At 40.3% G+C, this 22,148-nt stretch overlaps 1 protein-coding gene across 5 annotated transcripts in view; it reads right to left on the minus strand.

The window, feature by feature from the left end:
• Positions 1-2,381: 2,381 nt before the first annotated feature.
• The window catches only part of GJC1 (gap junction protein gamma 1), a 35,312-nt gene continuing 15,545 nt past the window's right edge, over positions 2,382-22,148 (minus strand). For 3 of the 5 annotated variants that reach the window (XM_040497812.1, XM_040497810.1, XM_040497814.1), the window contains exons 2-3: positions 5,295-5,370; positions 2,382-4,085 (exon numbers count right to left, since the gene is read on the minus strand). In XM_040497812.1, coding sequence (XP_040353746.1) covers positions 2,875-4,065 — 1,191 coding nt within the window. In that variant the 5' untranslated portion in view covers positions 4,066-4,085; positions 5,295-5,370 and the 3' untranslated portion in view covers positions 2,382-2,874. Of the gene's footprint in view, positions 4,086-5,294; positions 5,371-10,381; positions 11,019-11,930; positions 11,986-22,148 lie in introns of those variants that run through there. The other 2 variants (XM_040497811.1, XM_040497813.1) reach the window with 2 other exon arrangements.

Genomic DNA, 22,148 nt, shown 5'->3' on the forward strand with positions numbered 1-22,148 from the left:
AAACATATTGACCATATCCTGGTTCTAGTAGATGGAAGGACTAAGCACTCAACTATTTAGAGAAGCAAATGTCATAGGACAGACATGACTTTATGGCAATTCCAAGGAATACAATTTTGATAGGGGAAAAAAAAAAACCTGCGGACAGGCTTTTTTTTTTTTTTAATTTTTTTTTTTCAACGTTTATTTTTGGGACAGAGAGAGACAGAGCATGAACGGGGGAGGGGCAGAGAGAGAGGGAGACACAGAATCGGAAACAGGCTCCAGGCTCTGAGCCATCAGCCCAGAGCCCGACGCGGGGCTCGAACTCACGGACCGCGAGATCGTGACCTGGCTGAAGTCGGACGCTTAACCGACTGCGCCACCCAGGCGCCCCCGGACAGGCTTTTTATACTAATACCTGTAAGTTCCAGAATAACCAGAATGATATTTTTATAGATTCGATGTAGACCCAATTCATGGGTTAAGCTAGACACTGATAGGGCCATTTTCCTAATGGAGGTCCATGACATGCCATTATGGGGAAATGGCTTTGGCAAACTCCCATGGTTCAGAGGCTGAAGAAATGTACCAAGAAAGCAGTGAGAGTTGGGAACTCTATGTCATAGCTAAAACTTTGGTGAGAGAGTAGACTTGCACATGTGAAGTGACTTAGAATATTTTTCTATATACTTTAAGATATTGGAAGAATTATCCAGACACAAAATAACATTTTCATCGGAACAAGCCAAGAGGAAACACCGAGGGCACTGTTTGTAGGAACTAAGTAGACGCTTCTGGCATCACACGTCTTTGCCTGGCATTTCTGCTTGACTCCTTTCCTCTCTGTCACTCTCGAGCCCCCAGCCTTTCCTCTGGCGAAGCCACTGTCTCCTTCAGGCTCTGTGTAGATGTGCATTGAGTGTGTATCTATCTTCTGTCCTTTGGTTAAGAAATTTCCTTGAATCTCTAGTGACACCAGAGGGGACTGATAGATCTTCATCTTAAATAAGCTTAGGTGTTTAAAAGCTTGCCTGTTTTCTAATAAGCACTTGAATTTCTTTATAAAACACTTGGTATGAAGGAAACTGCACGAGTCTGCTAATGATCCAGGACATGTCAGGTCTATTGTTTTCTGAAATTCCCCTTCAGTCTCTCCTGAGTTTACTTTCTGATTAAGGTGTTTAGAGATTATAAGGAGCTTCTCTAGGCTAAAATTTATAGATTAAGAAAAAAAAAAAAGGGCAAAAAAAGTTAATGCATGGCTAGAAGATAAGCTGAAATTTTCTGAGTAGAACAAAGAAAGAAATGAAAAAGAAATGCCCAAAGGGTGCTGTTCCAGGATTCTCCTAAATAATAAAGAATGGACATTTTAAAATTAAGACCTAAAAAATAATACTTTTGCAATTTCAAAGTCAGAGGTGGCTTGCTTTCTATCAGAAAACAGTGAGACACTCAAACCCAAAAGCTCCATGGGAAACAAAGGCCCCTTCCTTTACATCCTTACCAAGCTCTTGCTTACAAGCTCATAAACTAAGACAAACGATGTGAATGGGCTGGGAGAGCAAAGCTCTCCCACAGAATACAGGACTGAAAATACCAATAAAATACTGCAAATTGTAAGTGTTATGTGAACATCAATGCTTGTCATTAACAAATAGATATGCCTTGAGGGAATAAATTCTGAAATTCTCTTTAGGTCTATTTACAGATAGAATCCCCATTCTGACTGGTCTTCTATACAGAAAGAAATCTACATTGGCAGAAGTATAGAAATTACAAAAGTTACGCAGCAAATTACAAAAAAATAAGGAATTTGGATTTAGGCCTTCTGCCACAGGCAATACAAATGGCTCTGAGTATTTTTAGCCTAGAAGAGAATTTTTTTTATTTCTAATGTTAACATCCAAAGAAAATATCCACCACTGGTTTCTTAAGAAACCAGAAAGGCAGGTTTCTGGATAGAGATTTAAGGCAAATCAAATAGGTCCACAACTAAACATTGTAGTAGGGCTCATTTTCCAGGCATGGCTTTGCAATAGAGGAATCTTAGTAACACCTCTGGTCAGGGTCTCCACGCTGCTACCAGACTGAGGACACTTTTGTGTATCAGCCTTTTGGGAGAACTTAAATTATGTGCACACCATCGAGGCATTTGCTGGCAATGCTTGATAATTAAATGAATCCTGCAGTTAATCATTTATATCCTTTGAAAATACAAACAGGTTTTCAAAGATTGGATATAGGTTTGGGTAGGTGAATGAGATTCAAAGATTTCTTAAGTAAAGGAGAAAAGATCTCAGCCTCCTTCTACTGTGGACTTTCTTTCCAAGATTGAAAATTGATGCTTCCTCCTCCGGCTCCTGACATATCCGAAATCTTCCCTGCAACACGAGAGGCACTTTTATTAGGTGTAGCATCTATTAAAACTTTAAACCCAGGGTGGAATTTGCTGAACAAAGTAATAACACTGGCCTAATAGGCATTACCTTAAGGATTTTTTTTCCTTTAATATAAAAGTGTAACTACAGCAGTCCAATATACAAATACAAAAAAAAGTACTCATACTAAAAAAATGTACCATAATACTGTACATACAAAAACTTTTCAACAAGAATGATTTAAATATATCTGTTTTTTTTCCAGATCTGGAAGACACAAATGTAAAGTTCTGTAACAGTATTATTGCTGAAATATGTGCCCACGAACACGGTGTTTCCCCTTTTCTCCCCCTCGTCCCAGCCCCGCTTTCAGAGTCCCCTGAGCGTGGATCATGAGCCAACAGCATCCCTGAAGATAACCAGAGCCAAATGTTTACTCAACAGAGGCCATTATTCAGTGAGCCACTGCTTACCACGGACTATGGAAGAGCACAAGTTTTAATCCCAGCCAAGATTAAATCCAGACGGAGGTCTTTCCATCCCCTGATTTGCTACTGGCACTGCTCTTGTTGGACCCAGCTTTGGACCCCACTTTGGCTTTTTTTTCCTGGGGACCATGAGGGTTGTTCTGGTGACTGTAGGCCTGGATTGCTAGATCCAAGCGCTCCTGAGCCATTTTGATCTCCCGCTGCAGAGTCTCCAGGTCAGCTGGGAGGTTCTCCTCATGGCTGCCGTACTGTTGTTCCTGGGCGATGTTGGCCTTGTTTTGCTTGTAGGCAATCTTAGCGTTGGACAGTTCGGTGTACTGGATTTGATCTGGTTTGACGGCAATGTTATAGCCAGGGGGAGCAGATGGTGTATTCCAAGTGAAGGGATAATTATAAGCACCCGGATCTTCCAGTTCCCTCCTTTTACTGTTTAGTGAGTCTCGAATTGTCCCAAACCCTAAATGAAGCATCTCCCAAATGTTAAGCAATAGGCAAAGGCCTGTAACACCATACATTATCAGAAGGAAGATGGTCTTTTCAGTGGGTCTCGAAATAAAGCAGTCTATCTTATGAGGGCAAGGAAGTCTGCTGCACACATAAAATGGGTGGACTTGGAAGCCATACAGAAAATACTGCCCTATCAGAAAACCCACCTCAAACACGGTCCTTGCCAGCAACTGCAGCACGTAGATTTTCATAAGCCCGTCCTCCCGAATCCGCCGGCGGCCATCGTGCTTGGGTTTAGTTTGGTTCTGCTCTTTATTTTCTTTTTCACTTTCCAATTCCATTTCTGGATACATCATGGGATCCTCCTCATGGTCCTCTTCTGTTTCTTCCAGAGCCCGGTGCTGTTTCCAACGCATTGCATAGGGTTTGCTCCGAGCTGTTTTCTTGTCTGCTTCGCCATGCTCCATCTTGGCAATCTTATGAATGGCGTAGCCCAGGTACATCACCGAGGGGGTTGCCACCAAAATGATCTGGAATACCCAGAAGCGCACATGGGAGAGGGGTGCAAAGGCGTCATAGCAGACATTCTCACAGCCTGGCTGCTCCGTGTTGCACACAAATTTGCTTTGCTCATCATAATAGATGGATTCTCCTCCTACAGCCGTAAGGACAATCCGGAAGACAATCAGTACAGTGAGCCAGATCTTCCCCACGAATGTGGAATGGTTGTGGATCTCCTCTAGCAGGCGAGTCAGGAAGCTCCAACTCATGGTGATGGAATTGGTTTGCCCTGATAAAAATGGAAAAATGAAAAATGTCAAAGGAAAATCAACAAATACAAAAATCTGAACAACTTAATTTTTTGATGGTATCTCTAGGAACTACTTTTTTGAATACTTGAAATCTAACTTCAAGGCTCATGCCAGAGTGCTAATTAGAATAAAGAGCATCTCACTCTCTACTACCCCCAGGAAGGACAATTCACCTCAGTCTATGAGCACATCTTTGGACCTACAGAATCCTAGAAGTCTGGTTAGCTTTCATGTCTTCCCTAGTTCCAAAGGTAAAATTGTAGCTAACATCTGAGATGTGTTTCTCAGACCCAGCATACTAGATTCTTTATGCATACTATTATTTCATAAACTTCTCTGTGAGATATAAATAAGAAAACAGTGTGAGAGGTGTAGCTATTCTTTCCAGTCATGGTAAGACTCTCACCGAGAACATAATGGGGACACTTGGGTTGGACCCCATTGTGAAGAGGTACCTTATTAGGAAATTTAAATTTTGGACCTGGTGACAAAGTATTAAAAAGAATCAAGGAGGGGCGCCTGGGTGGCGCAGTCGGTTAAGCGTCCGACTTCAGCCAGGTCACGATCTCGCGGTCTGTGAGTTCGAGCCCCGCGTCGGGCTCTGGGCTGATGGCTCAGAGCCTGGAGCCTGTTTCCGATTCTGTGTCTCCCTCTCTCTCTGCCCCTCCCCTGTTCATGCTCTGTCTCTCTCTGTCCCAAAAATAAATAAACGTTGAAAAAAAAAAAAAAAAAAAAATTTAAAAAAAAAAAAAAAGAATCAAGGAGATGATACAGCTGCAAATAACTGGCAATGATCAAGAACTAAAACAAAAGACAGAAAGGAACTAGGAAGACTAGGAACTGGCTAGACGGCACAGGATAGCAGATTCCAGGATTCTGTGTACCGCTGTATTTGGTCTATGGTAGATTTACGTTTGCAAACTGTGGTGTGAGGACATTAAATCCAATCCATAGGCAAATCCATTCAAAACAGCATTTTGAAGGGCAGTTTTATTCTGAGATTCTTAGATCTATACACCCAGCATCTGGGTAACAATCATCTAAATGAGATGATGTATATACAATTCCTAATGCAACCCCTGACACAAAGCACACTTCTCTCTCCTTCTTCTCTTCTTCCCACTCCCAGTTTACTTTTGTAGATTATAGGTGATCATCAGCATCCAAGAAGTTTAAATATACTTTACCTGTTACTCAGAACTTCTGTTATCCAGAATTTTCTTAGAGAAATGATGTTTTGCTTATAACTTTTCCAGATTCCCTCTGGAAGGAAAAAAGACAAGTGAAGGTCACAAGCTTCCTCCTACAGAAAATAATCATTAAAATGCCATTTTCAGGAAGAAACAAGTTTTCTATGGAGCAGAGGAATTAATCAGCATGAGGAAGAAACATGCTTGAGTTTGAATACCTCCGTATATTCCTCCCAATACATGTGATAGGAGAAACTATGTTTAAAGTGACCCAAAGATTAAGTTATTGTAGTCTAAGAAAATACGACAGGATGGAGAGCCTGGGTGGCTCAGTTGGTTAAGCGTCCGACTTTGCCTCAGGTCATGATCTCATGGTTTGTGAGTTCGAGCCCCACATCAGGCTCTGTGCACAGAGCCTGGAGCCTGCTTCAGATTCTGTGTCTCCCCCTCTCTCTGCCCCTCCCATGCTCATGCTCTTTCTCTCTCTCAATAATAAACTAACACTAAAAAAAATTTTTTTTAAAGAAAGAAAAGAAAACACGACAGGAAGATGAGTCATTCATGAAAATCTGAAGCAGATCAACTCTGGCACCTACAGGAAAAAGCCAAAGCAGAAAAATCTCAACAAATTTAAGCTGGGTCACTAAAGGCCTTGCGAAAATCTTCACCCTGGATGCTCTATTCCCGTTCTATTCCCTGGAGCAGCTAATACCTCTCACTGGGATTTGAATGGCCAACAATGAGCAAGCTGTTTAGTTAAAACACCCAACAGCTGGATCTCAGTCACTGGGACACTTGAATACACTGGAGGTGATTTACAGCTTCACACAAAGAAACTGCTCACGGAAAGAAAACACCTGCATCTGTACTGTGATTTTAAAAAAATAACACCGGGGTGCCTGGCTGACTCAGTGGAGCATGTGACTCTTGATCTCAGGGTTTTGGGTTCAAGCCCTACACTGGGTGTAGAGATTACTTAAAAATAAAATCTTGCGGGGAGCACCTGAGTGGCTCAGTCGGTTAAGTGTGTGACTTCGGCTCAGGTCATGATCTCACAGCTCGTGAGTTGAAGCCCCACTGGGGCTCTCTGTGCTGAAAGTGTGCAGCCTGCTTAGGATTCTGTCTCTCCCTCTCTCTGTGCCTCCCCCTCTCATACATACTCTGTCTCTCAAAATAAAACCAGGACAAATTAGTGTGTGTGTGTGTTTGTGTTAAAGTTTATTTGGGAGAGAGAAAGAAAGCACAAGTGGGGAAGGAGCAGAGAGAGGCAGAAAGAGAATCCCAAGCAGGCTCTGCACTGCCAGCGTAATGCCTGATGTGTGGCTGCAATTCACGAACCATGAGATCATGCCCTGAGCCGAACTCAGACGCTTATTAACCAACTGAACCACTCAGGAGCCCCCAAATTATTACTTATTATCAAGTTCTGCCAACTTTGAATAGTCATGGCCAGGAGTCATCCATAAGGTGCCAACTTTGTTCATTTGCTATCATTTAATTTAATAAATTTAAAACAATCTCTAAGTGTTATGTGTTCGTAGTAATTTAATAAGAAAAACTGGTGGTGATGGGGTAAGATATTGGGAAAAAACCTGGAAAATTTTCCAAAACGTCAATGAAAAACTAAGAAAAGGGGTGCCTGGGTGGCTCAGTCGGTTGAGTGTCTGACTCTTCGTTTCAGCTCAGGTCATGATCTCATGGTTTGTGGGTCTGAGTCCCAAGTAGGTCTCTGTGCTAACAGTGCAGAGCCTGCTTGGGATTCTCTCTCTCCCTCTCATTCCGCCCCTTCTCTGCACTATTAAAATAAATAAACTTAAAAAAAAAAAAAAAAAAGACAGATAGTACAGGCACCTACAGAACATGGAAGTATCAAGATTACATGCAGAATCTGACCACACAAGCATTTTACCACTTCTCTCACTGAATACAAGTTATAAAACCACAAGAGTAATATGCAATCTTTAAATGGTGACATAGTCAAGTTTCTAACACAACTCCTGTAATGATTCACACCCCCAAGTTCAGACTCAGATTTTTCCAAACACCACATCTAAAGCATTTTCCCTAAAGCCTGAAGTTCGATTTACTCCAATTAGTCAAAATCACAGTGTAACTGTTAGAAAACTCCTCCCCTACACCTCTCTCCATACCAAAGACAAGTATCTTTTTAGCAATTAATGTGATGAAACAGTTCTCAACGGTTCAGCATCTCATATAATAATCTACCTTTTCTGGGGGGAGGAGGAATTAGTCCTATGTCCTTCAGAGCTTATAAAGCAGCAATTTATACACATATAGAAGTAGGCACTGTATACTGGTTAAGATACAGTCTAGACTTAGAAAATGTTGAACCCTAAGAACCGGGCTTCCCAAGGGCAATCACAAATGCCACCCATACCTTCGGTATATGTGATGTATTTAGTAACTTTGGGAAATTTTCTTTCTTTAGAAATGTTCCACTACAGTTCCCTTTCTTCTGAACCATTTTTTGCTCTGCTATCAGAAACCTAAAATTCAGGACATAATCTTCTCTGACTTCCCTTTTTCAGCAAACAGACATGAATACAGAATGGGGAGTGAGTGTGTGCAATTACTCTGTGAATGGCTCTCATGGAAACATAAAAATCATTTCCATACTTCATCTTTTAAAGCAAGTGCCATGGGAGCACAGGATGAGTGGAGCACGAGTGGAGCACATGGGAGCACGAGTGGAGCACATGGGAGCACAACAGGAGGGGGATGGCAAGCTGTTAAATGTTTTTTCTAAGAAAGCCCAATCGATTTACATGTACATATGTACTTATTATCCTCCTGAAAAAATATATTCTTTATGCTTTGGTTGAATTTATCTATAGACAAATTCTAGGAAGCAGTATTATTAGGTCACAGGAAATGTAAATCTGCATGACTCTTGCTTTGCACTGTCATCCAACTTGAAAAAAAAAATTTTTTTTAAGTATCTATTTTTGAGAGACAGAGAGATCATGAACAGGGGAGGGGCAGAGAGAGAGGGAGACAGAGAACCCCAGGCAGGGCTCAAACCCACGAACCGTGAGATCATGACCTGACCTGAGCCAAAGTCAGACGCTTAAGCGACTGAACCTGCCAGGCGCCACTGTGCGTTTTTCTTAAAGATTTTTTAAGTAATCTCTTTCCCAACATGAGGCTCAAACTTACAACCCCAAGATCAAGAGTCGCACAGTCTACCAGCCAAGCACCCCTCAATTTATGTTTTCTTTTTTTTTATTTAAAAAAAATTTTTTTTTAATGTTTATTTATTTTTGAGACAGAGAGACAGAGCATGAACGGGGGAGGGTCAGAGAGAGAGGGAGACACAGAATCAGAAGCAGGTTCCAGGCTCTGAGCCATCAGCCCAGAGCCCGACGCAGGGCTCGAACTCACGGACCGTGAGATCGTGACCTGAGCTGAAGTCGGATGCTTAACCAACTGAGCCACCCAGGCGCCCCCAATTTATGTTTTTAATATACCAAGACATACTTCCCCTATATCCTTCCCCACTTCATGGACTATTTCTAGCCTTTTGCCCATGTATTTGTAGAATATATTCTTTTTTTTATTAAAAAAATTTTTTTAATGTTTATTTTTGACAGAGAAAGAGAGAGGGAGACACAGAATCCAAAGCAGGCTTCCAGGCTCCAAGCTGTCAGCACACAGCCCAACGCAGGGCTTGAACTCAGGAGCCGTGAGATCATGACCTGAGCTGAAGTCGAATGCTTAACTGAGCCACCCAGGCACCCCATGCAGAATATATTTTAATATAGTATAGACATTAATCATTTGGCATTTAACATAACACTTCACTTTATTGTCTTCCTTTAATTTTTAGTTTTTTTAAACGTTTATTTATTTTGAGAGAGAAGGAGAATGCGAACAGGGAAGAGGCAGAGAGGGAGGTGGGGAGAGAATTCCAAGTAGGCTCTCAGCTGTTAGCACGGAGCCTGATGTGGGGCTCTATCTCACAAATTGTTGAGATCATGACCTGAGCCAAAATCAAGAGTCTGAAGCTTAACTGACTGAGCCACCTAGGTGTCCCTCAAATTTTGTTTCTATATAGTCACATCAGTCAATTTCTTGAATAGATTCAAAGGTGGAAAAACTATTCCTTCTAGGATGACTTTTTAAGTAAAGAATACTACAACTCATGGTAGCCCATAATTCAAAAGGATTCACACAAACAAAATAACACACACTGAAAAAAAATGTTTGCTTATATAACATTTATTGGACACAAACCAAATGTGTTACTTTTAGTCCGTTTTCCAAATAACTAAGGTTACAAATCTACCTTGTCTTGTACTAGAAAAGAGAATTTTAAAAATTAGTTGGCATAAACATGGTAATAAATTACATAATTCCCTCCCAAATTCTTTGTATTTGAAGTTTTCTACAGTTATACCCTAACAGGATCCAAAGTTTACCACATTTTTCTGTAGAACAGAACTCATGGGATTTTTGAAGATTAAATACAAAGCATATTATTTGGATTATCCCAGGAGGTAGATCACATGATTAGATCCCTTCTAAAGATGAAGAAATGAGATCCAGAAAGGTTACAAAATTGCCTACGATCATACAGTTATTAAAGTGGTTGGGGCACCAGGGTGGCTCAATCCATGGGATCAGAATAAATTCACAAAGATCAGGGTGCCTGGGTGGCTCAGTCAGTTAAGTGTCGTGTCCGACTTTGGCTCAGATCATGATCTCACGGTTTTTGAGTTCGAGCTCTGTGTTGGGCTCTCTGCTGACAGCTCAGAGCCTGGAGCCTGCTTCAAATTCTCTCTCTCTCTCTCTCTCTCTCTCTCTCTCTGTGCCCTTCCCCTGCTCGTGCTCTGTCTTTCTCTCAAAAATAAACATTAAAAATTTTTTTTAATAAAAAAATTCACAAAGATCAAAAGGGGAAATTTCAGAGTTTAAGATCTTATGTGCAGAATGAACTCAAAGTCAAACAAAAAGAACTCAGGTTTCTTGGCAGTTGGGAAGGAAGAATAAAACTAGAAAAGTGGTATCTCCAACAGAAATGGTTTAATTACTTATTTAATAAGTTTATAAGTTTAATTACTTACTCGGGCATTGAGAATAGGGACAAGAGAAGTTGGTATAAACTCCATTCAGTAGACACCGGGTCTGATGTGCCAGTGTCCTGTACAATGGGAGACAGTCAAATGGTGGACGTATGTGGAGCTAAGAGCTGTGCCAGACCTCAAGGCAAGCACCATTACTCCCAACGCTGCTGCAACTTTTGGGTTTGTTACTGCATCAGACCGGGAGCCCCTAGATGTTGTCTTTCACCTCTGCTTCCCTAGCTTCTAGCAATAACTGGCACATTTTAAGTGTTAAATAAATGTTTGACAAACAGATGAATAAATGCATTCCTATGGGACCTGCTTTATACTTATTACAATCTCTCCACTTTTTTCTCCTAGAAAATAAATTCCCACTGTATCAGCCTGTCCATAAAAAGAATAAGCAGCCTCATGAGGCAATGAACCTTGCTTGGTTCACAGGACAGTTTAAAGCAGAAAATGGGCTGTTGTATGGAGTGAGGTGTCAGGTAAAACACTGGACTAGAAATTAGGAATTTTCACTTCAAAGTTTTTGTTTTTAATCTCTGTTCAACACCTTTCAGAAAACCATTTGCTTTCTCCCTAGTTGTCTCCCGACAAGAGCATCCGGCTCTTGATTTCGGCTCAGGTCATGATCTCAGGGTTGTGGGATAGAGTCTGGAGCCTGCTTGAGATTCTTATTCTCTCTCTCTGCTCCCTCCCTTGCTTACATGTGCTGTATTAAAAACAAAAAAAATTTTTTTAAGATAACTGGCTGTTTAAAGTAAAAATGGCAACAACTAATTATTGTAGGAGTGATCTTTCTTTCTTAAAAAAAATTATTTTTAAGTCATCTCCACACCCAATGTGGGGCTTGAACTAACAACCCCGAGATCAAAAGTCCCATACTCCACCAACTGCACCAGCCAGGAGCCCCTGGAATTTATATTTATTATCACACTTCTTTTACATAGAAGTAAAAGTAGTAAAACAATAGAAGTAAAAACAATATCACAAAAAGCAGAGAGAAAGGAAATGGAAATATACTGTTGTAAGGTTATCATATAATACAAGAAGTGATTTATTTATTATTTTTTTTTTTTTTAAATTTTTTTTTTTTCAACGTTTATTTATTTTTGGGACAGAGAGAGACAGAGCATGAACGGGCGAGGGGCAGAGAGAGGGAGACACAGAATCGGAAACAGGCTCCAGGCTCTGAGCCATCAGCCCAGAGCCCGACGCGGGGCTCGAACTCACAGACCGTGAGATCGTGACCTGGTTGAAGTCGGACGCTTAACCGACTGCGCCACCCAGGCGCCCCCAAGAAGTGATTTAATATTGAAAGTAGACTGTAATAACTTAAAAGATGGCTGTAGTAAACCCAAAATCAACTATTAAAATAACAAAACAATGTTACAGCTAATAAACCAATAAAGGACATACTATGCAATCATAAAAATAAATGAGACAGAATAAATAGGAGGATAGTGGATTTAAAACCTATGACATCAACAATCACATTAAATGTAAACAGGCTAAATATTCAATTAAAAGGCAGAAATTGGGGCACCTGGATGGCTCAGTTGGTTAAGTGCCTGACTTTGGTTCAGGTCATGACCTCACAGTTCATGAGTTCAAGCCTTGCACTGGGCTCTGTGCTGACAGCTCAGAGCCTGGAGCCTCCTTCAAATTCTGTGTCTCCCTCTCTCTCTGGCCTTCCTGCGCTCATGCTCTGTTTCTCTTTCTCTCTCAAAAATGAATAAACATTAAAATAAATAAATAAATAAATAAATAAACAAATAAATAAATAAATGGCAGAAATTGTCAGACTAAATAAACAAGATCTAACTATATGCTGCCTACACAGAAATCCACTTTAGGTATAAAGCCACAAAGAGATTAAATGCAAAACTATGGAGAAAGATGTAACATGTTAACAGTAATCAAAAGAAAGGAGGAGGGGCACCTGGGTGGCTCAGTCCGTTGGGCATTTGACTTCAGCTCAGGTCATGATCTCACAGCTCATGAGTTCAAGGCCCGTGTCGGGCTCTGTGCTGACAGCTCAGAGCCTGGAGCCTGCTTCAGATTCTGTGTCTCCCTTTCTCTCTGCTCCTAACCCACTCACATTCTTTGTCTCTCTCAAAAATAAATAGGAAGGAAGGAAGGAAGGAAGGAAGGAAGGAAGGAAGGAAGGAAGGAAGGAAGGAAGGAAGGAAGGAAGGAAGGAAGAAAAGGAAGGAGTAAATGACATGCCTGAGTGTCTTTTAATTTCAGCTCAGGTCATGATCTCAAGATTTGTGGGATTGAGCCCCATGTCATGCTCTGTGCTGACAGGCAAAGCCTTCTTAGGATTCTCTCTCCCTGTCTCTCTGCCCTTCCCTTGCTTGCTCACTTTCTCTCTCAAATGAACATGTTTTTTTAAAAAAAAGAGGAGGGGCCCCTGGGTGGCTCAGGTCATGATCTCACGGTTCAGGAGATTGAGCCCCACATTGGGCTCTGTGCTAGCAGTGTGGAGCCTGCTTGGGATTCTCTCTACCCCTCCCCCACCTATTCTTTATATAAATAAATAAACTTTATTTAAAAATTTAATTAAGAAGGAGAAGTAACTATGTATTACCAGAAAAAGTTTATTTCAGAGCAATGAATAGCCTTAAATAAAGGTCCTTTTACAATGATAAAGGGGTCAATTCATCAATACAACATAAAAATTCACGTTTATACACATATTAACAGAGCCTCAAGAGAGGAAGCAAAAACTGATAGAATTAAGAACAATCGACAAATCCACAATTAATAGTTGGAGATTTCAACACCGCTCACTCAATAACTCACAGAATAAACAGTAAGCATATAAAAAACAAATACTACTTACTATCAACCACTAAACCACAAAACCACTGACATTTAGAGTACGCTCCACCCAACAGCAAAAGAACTCACAATTTTTTCAAGGACACAGAGAACTCGTACTGAGATAGACCATATTCTAGGCCATTATCAAAGCTGCAATACATTTAAAATTATTCAAATCATACAAAGTATGTGCTCTGATCACAACAGAATTAAATTGGATAATCACTCAAATTGACTATCTTCCCCTATTCTCTCTCTTATCACCGAAAAATCTCCATAGGAATGACCCAAAAGAACTGTTTTCCTCTTCTCCACCCTCAAAATACACCTCCTTACATTTCCAAGACCAATTACTAACACTTTTTTTCAGAAAGTTTTATTCAGAAAGTTTTATTTTCCCTATAAGACAAACAACAAGAGGTGCCTCGGTGGTTCAGTGGGTTAAGCGCCTGACTCTTGGATTTCAGCTCAGGTCACGATCTCATGGTTTGTGAGATCAAGCCCCGTGTCAGGTGCTGCACTGACAGCTCAGACCCTGCATGGGATTCTCTCTCTGCCCCTCACCCACTCATGCTCTCTCAAAAATAAACAAACTTGGGGCACTCACGTGGCTCAGTCGGTTAAACGTTCGACTTCAGCTCAGGTCATGAGCTCACGGTTTGTGAGTTAGAGCCCAGAATATGGCTCTCTGCTCTCAGCGCACTGAGCCTGCTTCAGATCCTGTCTCCCTCTCTCTCTCTCTGCCCCTCCCTCGCTTGCATAAAATACAACCACGCTTTCTCTCTCTCAAAAATAAACATTAAAATAAATAAACTTAAAAAAAAAGAACAAGACACAATTTAGGATTACTGAACACACATGTGCTAGGAAGCATACAAAGTGCTCATTTATTTTAATCCTCATAAAATCTTATCTTTTAGATAAGAATCAGGTTCATGAAACTTGAGTAATGTAGACAAAGTCAGCTACTGACACAGGTTGGTTCAAACAGGCTAGTTTAACTCCAAAGTCTTTTATTTTTGCTATGCAGTATTTTCTTAACTCCAATATCCAATAAGGCATTGATTTATAAATTACTTCACAATGCTCTCAAATACAGCATGCCCATCTGAATCTGCATATGTAAAATACCTTAAGAATTGAAAACTACCTAAATGGCTAATAACTGATGATGAGTGGTGAATAAACTATGGTAACATCTATGTGATGGAACAGTACACATATCAATAAGCCTAGATACCACCAATCTACCAAAACTACTTGCCAATGATTACTTCTACAGTGCCAAATTCAATGGTCAATTCTTATTCAACCTTTTAAGCTATATATATTTTTAAAATGTTTAATTTGTTTCTGTTAAATTTCTAAGAATAGGGGTGCCTGTGTGGCTCAGTCGGTTAAGCGTCCGACTTCAGCTCAGGTCATGATCTCACAGCTCGTGGGTTCGAGCCCCGCGTCGGGCTCTGTGCTGACAGCTCAGAGCCTGGAGCCTGCTTCGGATTCTGTGTCTCCTTCTCTATTCCTCCCCTGCTCATGCTCTCTCTCTCTCAAAAATAAATAAAGATTAAAAAAAAATTAAATTTCTAAAAATATTTTAGAGAGAGAGAGCATGTGAGCAAGCGGGGGAGGGACACAGAGGATCCAAAGCGGGCTCTGTGCTGACAGTAGAGAGCCTGATTCAAGGCTCAAACTCAAGAACCATGAGATCATGACCTGAGCCAAAATCAAGAGTCAGATGCTTAACCGACTGAGCCACCCAGGCACTCCTAAGCTGTATTTGATATACCTGATTACTCCTTCCTCTCCAAAATACTTTTTTTTTTCCACTTGGCTTCCCTGATACCATACTCTTCTGGCTCTTATTTTTCAGTTCCTATTTCAGTGTCACTTCTCCTTTTCTAAACTTCTAAATACATGTCCTGATTTTTATCCTATCTTGTTACCCTATCTTTTTCAGTGTTCTTTGCAGGTTCCTCCAGCCAGAATTCAACTTGTAAATGATGTCCCATTTGCTTCAACATTTCCCTTGAACTTTAGGCCTGAAATTCAACTGCTACTCTACATCTCCTGGATGTCTAATAGGCCCCACATTTCTCATACCACAATCCTCCCATCCTCCGAAGACCTACTCCATTTTCAGTTTTCCAAATCTAAGTAAATGGCTCCACTATTCATGTGGTTCCTCTGGTCAAAAACCTTCAAGTCAGCCTCACTCCTAGCCAAACCATTGGCAAATCCTTCCAACCACTCCTTACCACCTCCACTACTACCACTCTGATTCAAGCCACCTTCATTTTTTTTTTTTAATGTTTTTATTCATTTTTGAGACAGAGAGAGAGCGTGAGCAGGGGAGGAGCAGAGAGAGAGGGTGACACAGAATACAAAGCAGGCTTCAGGCTCTGAGCTATCAGCACAGAGCCCGACGCTGGGCTCGAACTCACAGACTGTGAGATCACGACCTGAGCCGAAGGACGTTCAACCAACTGAGCCACCCAGGCACCCCAAGCCACCTTCATTTCTAACCAGGACTACTGGAAAAGCAAAATCTTCTAACTGGTTTCCTAGTTTATGCTCTTATCCCTCTCAAATCTATTCTCCAAAAAGTAACCCCAATAAAGCTCTTAAAAAGTAAGGCAGATCATGTCCCTCTCCTGCTCAAAACTCTATTGGGATAAAATCAAAAATCTTTACCACAGTCTACAACATGCCCACATGACCATAGTTCACTTCCTGGTCTCATCTCCTTCCATCCTCCCTCTTGCTCATTCTGACTCAGAAATACCTGTATCCTCACTGTTCCTCAGACTGCACCAAATATGCCATGCTTTCTCTCTCTCTGCCTGTCCCCCCTCTCTAAAAATAAGTAAATATATATTCTTAAAAAAAGAAAAAAGAAAAAAAAGTGGGGGCACCTAAGTGGGTCAGTTAAGCATCAGACTATTGATCTTGGCTCAGTTCATGATCCCACAGTTTGTAAGATCAAGTCCCAAGTTGGGCTCTGCACCGACAGTGCAGAAATAAATAAACAAAATATATAAACAATTTTTAAAAAGGTGGCTCAGTCAGTTAAACGTCTGACTCTTGATTTTGGCTCAGGTCATCACGATCTTAGGACTCATGGGTTCGAGCTGGCAACTGGTTCTGCTCTGACAGGGTGGAGCCTGCTTGGGATTCTCTTTCTCCTTCTCTCAAAATAAGTAAACATCAAAAAAAGAAAAAGAAAAGAAAAGGCAAATATGCCATGCTTTTGTCCCAAGACTTCTGCACTTGCACTTGCTATTTTCACTGCTTGGAACACTGGCATCAATACTGGCAGGACTTTCTCATTCAAGTCTGCTCAAAAGTCACTTCCTTAATGAAATGTCCCCCCTGGGGTGCCTGGCTAACTCAGTTACTAGGCATGCCAGCCAGGTACCCCCTTGGTAACTCTTTCCTAGGTAGAGACCTAATCTCTCTACTATATAAAGAGTTCCAAGAACAAAAACAACAAAAACCTACCCCCCAAAACACCCAACAATCCAAAAGGAGAGGGGCAAGGGACACAAGCAGACATTCCATGGCAACCACCCCCCCCCAACAAATTCCCCTTAAAAATGTTACACAACATGGATGAACCTTGAAAAAAATGATGTCAGGAGCGCCTGGGTGGCTCAGTTGGTTGAGCATCCAACTTTGGCTCAGGTTATGATCTCATAGTTAATGGGTTCAAGCCTCACATCAGGCTCTGTGCTGACAGCTCAGAGTCTGAAGCTTGCTTTGGATTCTGTGTCTCCCTCTCTCTCTGCTCCTCCCTCATTCATGCTGTCTCTCAAAAATAAATAAAAGTTAAAAAAAAAAAAAAAAAGAAGAAGCCTCTTAGACTAGAATATGATGAAGGATGTTTGGGAAGTAGCCATAGAGAAGGCTGAACAGGGAAGTCAAAGACCAGTTTGCAAGAGAGTCTTAGCATACCATGGAACCTCAAATTAAAGCATGTAAGTAGTGATGAATAAAGGAACCTCACATGTGGTCCACAGACCACCTTTATCAGAATTACCCAGAGCGCGTGTTGAAAACGCTCATTCTCACATTCTATTTACCCAACTCCCACTCCCAGACCTACCGAATCAGAATCTAACCAAGCTTCTATGGTTGAACATGTAGGTTGTTTATAGTGGTCTGTTGTAATACTCAACTTGGTACACACACCCATTTCTAAAAGAATTGCTGGTGAACAGTTGTACATTGCGAAAGATATTTTTGCATGTTTACAAAAAAAGGTCAATTTCTTTGCCCTCTAGCTCTCCAAAAATTCTAAAGCTTTTGATTTGTATTACCAAATTACCCTTCCAAAAAGCTGGTACCTATTTATTTATATTTCCACTATCAGAGTATGAGAATCTGGTTCCCTCATTTCCTCACCAATGATTTCAATATATTTTTTAAGAAACAAAGTCTGGGTTAATAAGAGTTTAAATTATAAGAAGTTTTAGACTATCACAATCACTAGGGAAATTCAAACAAAAACCATGAGATACCACATCACACCCATCAAGATGGCTATTACCAAAAAAGAAAAGAAAAGAAAAGAGAAGAACAAATGTCAACAAAGCCATGGAGAAACTGGATCCTTGTTGAGCACTGCTGCTGGGAATCTAAAATGGTGCAGTTGCTATAGAAAACAGTTCGGTTACAGTTTCCTCAAAATATTAAATATACAATTACCTTATGATCTAGCAATTCTCCTGGGTATATAGTGAAAGAAACAAAAGCAGAGATGCCAAGAGATTTTGTATACTCGTGTTCACTGTAGAATTATTCACAAGAGCCAAAAAAGGTAGAAGCAACCCAACTGTCCACTGACAGATGAATAAACAAAACATGACATTTTGTAATATACAATGGAATATTTTTCAGCCTCGAAAGGAAGGAAATTCTGACACATGGATGAACCTTGACAACATTATGTTAAGTGAAAGAAGTCAGTCACAAAAGACAAATGTTACATGATTCTACTTACATGAGGTACCTACAATAGTCAAATTCATAGAAACAGAAAATAAAATGGTGATTGCCAGGGGCTGAGAGGAACAGGGAACTAGTGTTTAATGGGTACAGTTTCTGCCGGGAAGATTCAAAAGTTCGGGAGATGGTCATACAACGATATAAATTTACTTAATGCCCCAAAGCTATACACATATTTTTTAATTTTTTTATTTTTAATTCTTTTTTTAAATATATTTTTAATGTTCGTTTATTTTTGAGAGAGAGGGGGAGAGCATGAATGGGGGAGGGGCAGACAGAGGGGGAGACAGGATCTGAAGCAGGTTCTGTGCAGACAGCAGTGAGCCTGATGTGGGGCTCAAACTCATGAACCAGAGATCATGACCTGAGCTGAAGTCAGACGCTTAACCAACTGAGCCACCCAGGTGCCCCAAAGTTATACACTTTAGAAAACGGTTAAAATGATAAATTTTATGTTAATACCACAAAAGGATAAAAAAGTTTTAGACTAAAATTCATTCATGCAATTGGTACTTATCTGTCATCAAGAAGCTTGCAATGTAGTAGTTTGTAGGATATTTACAAACACGTTTTAAAAACTACAATTGTATTCAAGAGATATTTGCTATACAGTTATATATGCTAAACAACAGAGAACTAGAAGAAGCAAACTAAAATCATCTGTTAACTTTCAACATATTTTATAGTGTAGTGACACTACAGGGAAATGCTTTACTTTTCAGTTTATCTGATTCATTTTTTCCATTGCAAGCTCTTTACTATAACGTTGGCCACAAAAAGTTAATCCAAAAATACCACTTTCATATATATCTTTGGAATAGACTCATGTAAAAAAAGCTCCCAAGGGTTCCAAATCAACAACAAAAAAACCCAATAACTTGTCCCTTGTCAATTTTTAATCTAAACGAAACTATAATAAACAGGAAATTAAAAATTTTCAAGTAAGTAGTGCTAAATTCTAAATGTTTTACAAATGCAACAAAGTCCAAATGGGTCAGAGCCAAGTTTTAATCTCCCTCTAATTAAAAAACAAACAAAAAACACCCCAACCCCAAGCCTATTACAAACCAGATTTTAAAATCTTAGTTTCTTTTAAAAATTAAAAACAGGGACGCCTGGGTGGCTCAGTTGGTTAACCATCCAAATTCGGCTCATGTCATGATCTCACAGTTCATGAGTTCGAGCCCGGCACTGGGCTCTGTGCTGACAGCTCAGTGTCTGCAGCCTGCTTCAGATTCTGTTGTCTCCCTCTCTCTCTGCCCCTCCCCCACTTGTACTCTGTCTCTCAAAAATAAACAAACATTAAAAAAAATTAAAATAAAAAGAAACCCAACTCATTTTCTCAGAGTTCCTCCAAACTGAGGGTCAGGCCTGTGATCTGTGTGTGCTCTGCTGGTGAGATGCACCATCAAGAGTAATTCCACGGAGAGCAGGAAGGATCTGGCAAAGTCTGCTCTGGGGAGAGCAGGACTGAGCAAGGGAGAGCTACCAACTTTCAGGGGTCCCAGCTTCTGGGTCCTGGGCCCAGCCGCAGTGTGATCTAATGCCAGCAGGAGTCTCTTGGAGACTTGCCCCAGTGGGGTTGGTCTCTGGCCCTCTGGGCATATAGGGAGTCGGCCAGCTCTCTCAAATCCTTAATAAATGAAAAAAAATTTTTTATTATTTATTGTTGAGAGAGAGAGAGAGAGAATATGAATGTGAGTGGGGGAGGGGCAGAGAAAGACAGAGGGAGACACAGAATCTGAAGCAGGCTCCAAGCTGTCTACACAGAGCCCAATGTGGGGCTTGAACCCACGAACCGTGAGATCATGACCACTCACACTGTCTCTGACTCTCTCAAAAATAAACATTAAAAAAATGTGTCTTCCTTTTGGGATGAGCACTGGGTGTTGTATGGAAACCAATTTGACAATAAATTTCATATATTGAAAAAAAAATGTGTCTTAATAAAAACAAAGTCCAGGATGAACTAAAACTAATATTCTAGAATAGTGATTCCTAACCTTGAATGTCTGACAACAAGACAGAGCAAGCACTGAACTTGGAGGTAAGAGATTCTAACAGGCACTTCAGGAGTATTTCTCCCCACCCCACCCTGTTTGTTTTTTTTTTCATTTGTGAAGTAAGTGGAGAATATCAGATGATTTCTAAGGTCTTGCTATTAACATTTGATGAAAATAACCTCAGGCAGAATAAAATTCATAAAACAACCAACAAATTATGTGGCATTCAGAACTCTAAGGAGCAGGAAAGAAGTAACTGCAGTGAAATGAAACAATGACAAGATGTCAAATTTTCAAAAAGGCATTTCCCAAACAGTCATCCCCCCAGAAAATTTATGGTTGAATAAAACTAAAAAAATGTAATATTGACTCACCATGATTCTAAAGTATTAACTATCTGGGCATCCCAGATCATGAGCTGAGCAATCCACTAAGAATCGTGCTAGTGACTCACACTCCTGAATGAGACTGCTTTATGTGCAGAGACAAGGCATCAATTAAAGGGTTTACAATGAAGTTTTGTTTAACTGGAATGCTTTAAGTGGAAGTTAATTCTGCATGAGCGATAATAGAGGTTTAATAACTAGCTAGTGACAATTTCTAAGCAAAAGCATCATGGCAGCTCACTAGCAAACAGTAATCTATGTATTACAAACATACAAACAACTTGTTTTCAAAAGAGGTCTTGGCTATGGACGTTATTGGAGAAACACAAAATTTAATTTATTGTGAGTCAAATTATAAAACCTAGTGGAAAGTAGTTTGAAATCTTGGCTCTATTAACCAACAAGGAAACAAAGTACATCACTATGGGCTGAAGTGTCAATTTGTGCTGGCAAAAAGCCACTCTATTTAAATGTAAGAACCTTCAGGAACCAGCTGGAGAAGTAAGGGGAACCTGGGATAATGCATTCATTCACATCCTAAGTGGTACTGTCTTCATGTAAAAAAGGACAATATTGGTACACTTGTCCAAAACAGCCTGAGTTTAGGTCAAATCAACTGTCTGAATAATCATCAGTCTAGGAGAATGAACATGTCTAAGACAAAATAAAAAATGTGTAACATTTCCAATATGACTGCGTATAACTACATGTTGTCCAATATGACAACATAAAATTTGCAAAAAAATACCATCATCCACTGATGGTGAGGGCAGTCTGATACAACCTTTCCGGAAGGCACTGTGGTTAATATTTATCAGGAATTTTAAAATGTTTATATCCTTTGATCAGTAATTCCACATCTAGTAATTTATCTTAAGTGCCCAATATAAGATAAATTTTATACAATTTATGACGTAACTTCATGATGAAATACTGCATAACTACTATAAATCCTGTTTTAGAAAAGAGACCACAAAATTCAATGCATACAATTATTTAAAGACAAAAACTAAGACTAGCGGTTGCCTAGACCTGAAAGAGATGGTGGGGTGGGGTGGGGGGAGGGAGTGACTGCTAGTAAGTATGAGGTTTCTTTTTGGAGGATTGAAAATATTCTAAAATTAAATTGTGGTGATGGCTACACAACCCTGTGAATATAATAAAATTTTTGAATTGTACATTTCAAATAGGTAAACTGTATGGTGTGTATGAATTCTATCTCACTCAAGCTGTTTAAGATACCAATGAGGGGATACAAGTAACTGAAACAAGAAAATGGGGCCTGGAAAACAGGCACCAACCAAAGGGTGTGGGGCAGGGGGGGGGGGTGCCTACTGCTTATTAGCTACAACTATGGGAGTTATCAGACTGATCTATCTTTCAAAAGAAGTCTTCGAGGGGTGCCTGAGTGGCTCAGTTGGTTAAGCGTCTGACTTTGGCTCAGAACATGATCTCGCAGTTCATGAGATCGAGCCCCACATCGGACTCTGTGCTGACCACTCAGGGCCTGGAGCCTGCTTTGGTTTCTGTCTCCCTCTCTCT

The sequence above is a fragment of the Herpailurus yagouaroundi genome, unplaced genomic scaffold (assembly GCF_014898765.1).
Source record: "Herpailurus yagouaroundi ecotype Mexico unplaced genomic scaffold, PumYag 189, whole genome shotgun sequence".
In the NCBI taxonomy this organism is placed as follows: Eukaryota; Metazoa; Chordata; class Mammalia; order Carnivora; family Felidae; genus Herpailurus; species Herpailurus yagouaroundi.